The sequence below is a fragment of the Buceros rhinoceros genome, unplaced genomic scaffold, assembly GCF_000710305.1.
Source record: "Buceros rhinoceros silvestris isolate BGI_N320 unplaced genomic scaffold, ASM71030v1 scaffold22628, whole genome shotgun sequence".
Lineage (NCBI taxonomy): Eukaryota > Metazoa > Chordata > Aves > Bucerotiformes > Bucerotidae > Buceros > Buceros rhinoceros.
In genome coordinates, this window is record NW_010426694.1 from 52,112 (window position 1) to 54,941 (window position 2,830).

Consider the following 2,830-nt stretch of genomic DNA (forward strand, 5'->3'; position numbering starts at 1 on the left):
GGGTCGCTCCTGGTCTGGCCTCCAGGCGGCCGCTGCCTCTGCGCAGGACCCAGCACTGTTATGTTGGTTTGAAATGGGCATTGCCAACTGTTTCCCCAGAGGGATTTCAACAGGGCTCGCTTTTGTTGCCTCGCTGCTGTAGGAAGCCTCACTCCTGCCCAGGGAGTCTTCTCCTTTGTGGCTATGTCCTCCCTGCCGTGGCACAGTCACCAGGACGTTGCTCTCCAGCCACCTCGGCGCCCACAGCTGCACCCGGCCTCCCACTCCCTTGGCATCACGTGGTGTATATATACCCGTAGATACTCCGTCATTCGCAGTGCAGTAAGCTTCTTCACACCGTGACAAGACCGAACCGAGTTTTCCAGGGAATTAGGGAACTGCTGTCAATAAAAAGGATAGTGCATGTACCCTTCAAAATAATTGTGAGTTAGCCACCACGGGCTTGGGGAACACAGCATTGCGCAGACGTCGGTGATCCCAGCTCGGTTCCAATCCCATGACGTATGTCATTTGAAGGCTAATTTATGTGTTTGTTTTTCTCCCCCACGCACCCAGGAGTCTGCAGCCTCTAATGCTGTTAACGCTCTCCAGTCAGCCTACGGTATCAGATACAGATATGGCCCCGCGTCTAGCACCTTGTGTAAGTTTTCCGGGCACAGGTTTGTGACTTTGACCTACCTAGAGTAAGACGATTATCCTTGTTATAACAAAGAGAGCAAACACGGTTTAAAGCGAACTTCGTGCCTGTTGTGGCGGGTGAGGAAGGCGGAAGACGGAGTTTTGTAACTGATGCAGTCGGTTGATTGCAGTAAGATTAGCTACACTGATGAAATAAAAGAGATTAAAATGCAATGCATTTGAGAGGTAAAGCCAGCAAATAACATGTTCAGAACACACAAAAACAGATTAGAAAACAAAAAAGATAAAATGACAAGGTCTTCAAAACAGTATCTTTATCAGATACTGCAAATGCACTAAGTTATAAAATATTTGGGAGGAAATAATTCAAAGTACGTTTCATTTTCCACCAATACGTTGCCTCTCCTTCTGTGCAATTGTGATAGATGCAGCTACTCACACAGCTTATTCTGAGGTGTAGGGGGATGTCTTTGGAAGCCGAGTTTCCGGTGCCTCTGTGTCTCGGTGATGATAAAGGATAGCAGCGGTGTCTTTATTTGGACATCATCCATTTCTCAAGCGATTTCAAATGCATTCTTCCCTATAACAAAATATCTTTAAAATACACCTTTTAAAGATAAAACATTTGTCAGACAAGCTTTCCATGTAGACAGGTAAGAGAAAAAGAAGTTCAGTGGGTTTCAATGAGACACTTATTTATTATTTACTGAAATATGAGGCCTGAACGCTCTCACTGTAATGATAACAGACGTTGGAGAAGTGGGAAGCTTAAGTAAGTAAACAGCAAGATTTCTGAGAGGTAACCTCCTGCATCTCCTCTGCTGGTGCCGTGCTTTGGCTAGAGCTGCTCCATCTCACCGCACGGTCGTCACCCTGTGCTCCTCGCAGCGCAGTCAACGGCTACGCCAAGGGGCGAGCAGAGCGAGTTGGTGCCAGCGTGGCACAGGAAAGAGCAGGCCACCCGAGAGGAGGACCTGGAGAGCAGACAAGTGTCTTGGGTAATCAGCATGTGGAGGTAACGACCGCGAAAGACGCACACTTCCCCGGGAAGGTTTGTTAGTGTCAGACACCACCTATGCAAATGCTCTCATGCTGCCAGGGAATGGTGAGAAAACAAGACAGGAATGAAGACAAGAGGATTTTAAAAGCACTTTGAAAAGGAGAACACAGATTTCTTCAGCTTTCTCCCTGCTCCCTGCGAAGCCCAAGTCAAACCTAGGAGCATGCAGAGCTCCGGTCCAGCTGGGAGATCTTTGCAGAGGCAAAAGCTTTCGACTGCGCCTGCCTGGGGGCAACAACAATGGTCTGAGGCTTTACTCTAAATGTTCTCTTTTGTTAGAGTTCTGCTTTACACAAAAAAGCCAGCTGTTCTTTTTCCTCCTGTGAAAGTCAAGGGTCTAATCCAGCCTGTCTCCAGTGCTGGCTGCCCCTGCCCTCCTCTGAAGGGCATTCAGCATCTCCTGCAAGCGTGGTCACTGACTCCTGGAGACAAGAACCGTTGGTGCTTTCCACGTGACCTGCACTTGGTGTGTTTTAATTTTCTCTCTGGATCCTCTCTTTGCAGATGTGAGTTCCGGCAGCTCTATGGACTGGGCCTACAAAACCGGCATCCCCTACGCGTTTGCGTTCGAGCTGCGTGACACTGGCCACTTCGGATTTTTGCTTCCTGAGACGCTGATCAAACCGACCTGCACAGAGACCATGCTTGCAGTTAAAAACATAACACTTCATCTGCTGAAGAAGTGTCACTGAGAGCTCCTTCCAGGAGCTGGCAGTGGTTCACTCCAGTGCTGATGCCTCTCGGCATGTCCTAAGCTTGGCCACTTCACAACTGCAGAAGCTAACGGGAGATACGCTCTTGTTCCTACCACATTTGCTCGGTAGGAAATGGAAAAAAAGTCCCTTACTATCTGCTCCACAGAAGTCCCTGAAGTTGACATACTGTCTTAGTTACCAGTTTGGTATAAAACAATCTGTTCTTTTCGCAATAAAGTTTTGATTCTGCAACTTCGGTGGGACGTGTCCAGGTCCACCCACAGCTGCCTGAAGTAAAACTCCAATTCCAGAAGTCCCTGGCCTCCCTCTCCCTAGGTCGTCCTCCCTGAGCGGGGTCTCTCGGCCCGAGGGCTGAGGTTGACGTGCACATAGGGGCACTCTGGGAGCCAGCGCAGGCTCGTGTCTATCGCCGTGA

At 49.1% G+C, this 2,830-nt stretch overlaps 1 protein-coding gene across 1 annotated transcript in view; it reads left to right on the forward strand.

Annotated features, from left to right (window-relative positions):
- The window catches only part of CPA6 (carboxypeptidase A6), a gene marked incomplete at its 5' end in the record, with an annotated part of 22,327 nt that extends 19,936 nt beyond the window's left edge, over positions 1–2,391 (forward strand). Inside the window, 2 exons of the mRNA XM_010141619.1 lie at positions 556–640; positions 2,204–2,391. Of these exons, the coding sequence (XP_010139921.1) occupies positions 556–640; positions 2,204–2,391 (273 nt within the window). The remainder of the gene's footprint in view (positions 1–555; positions 641–2,203) is intronic.
- Positions 2,392–2,830: the final 439 nt, after the last annotated feature.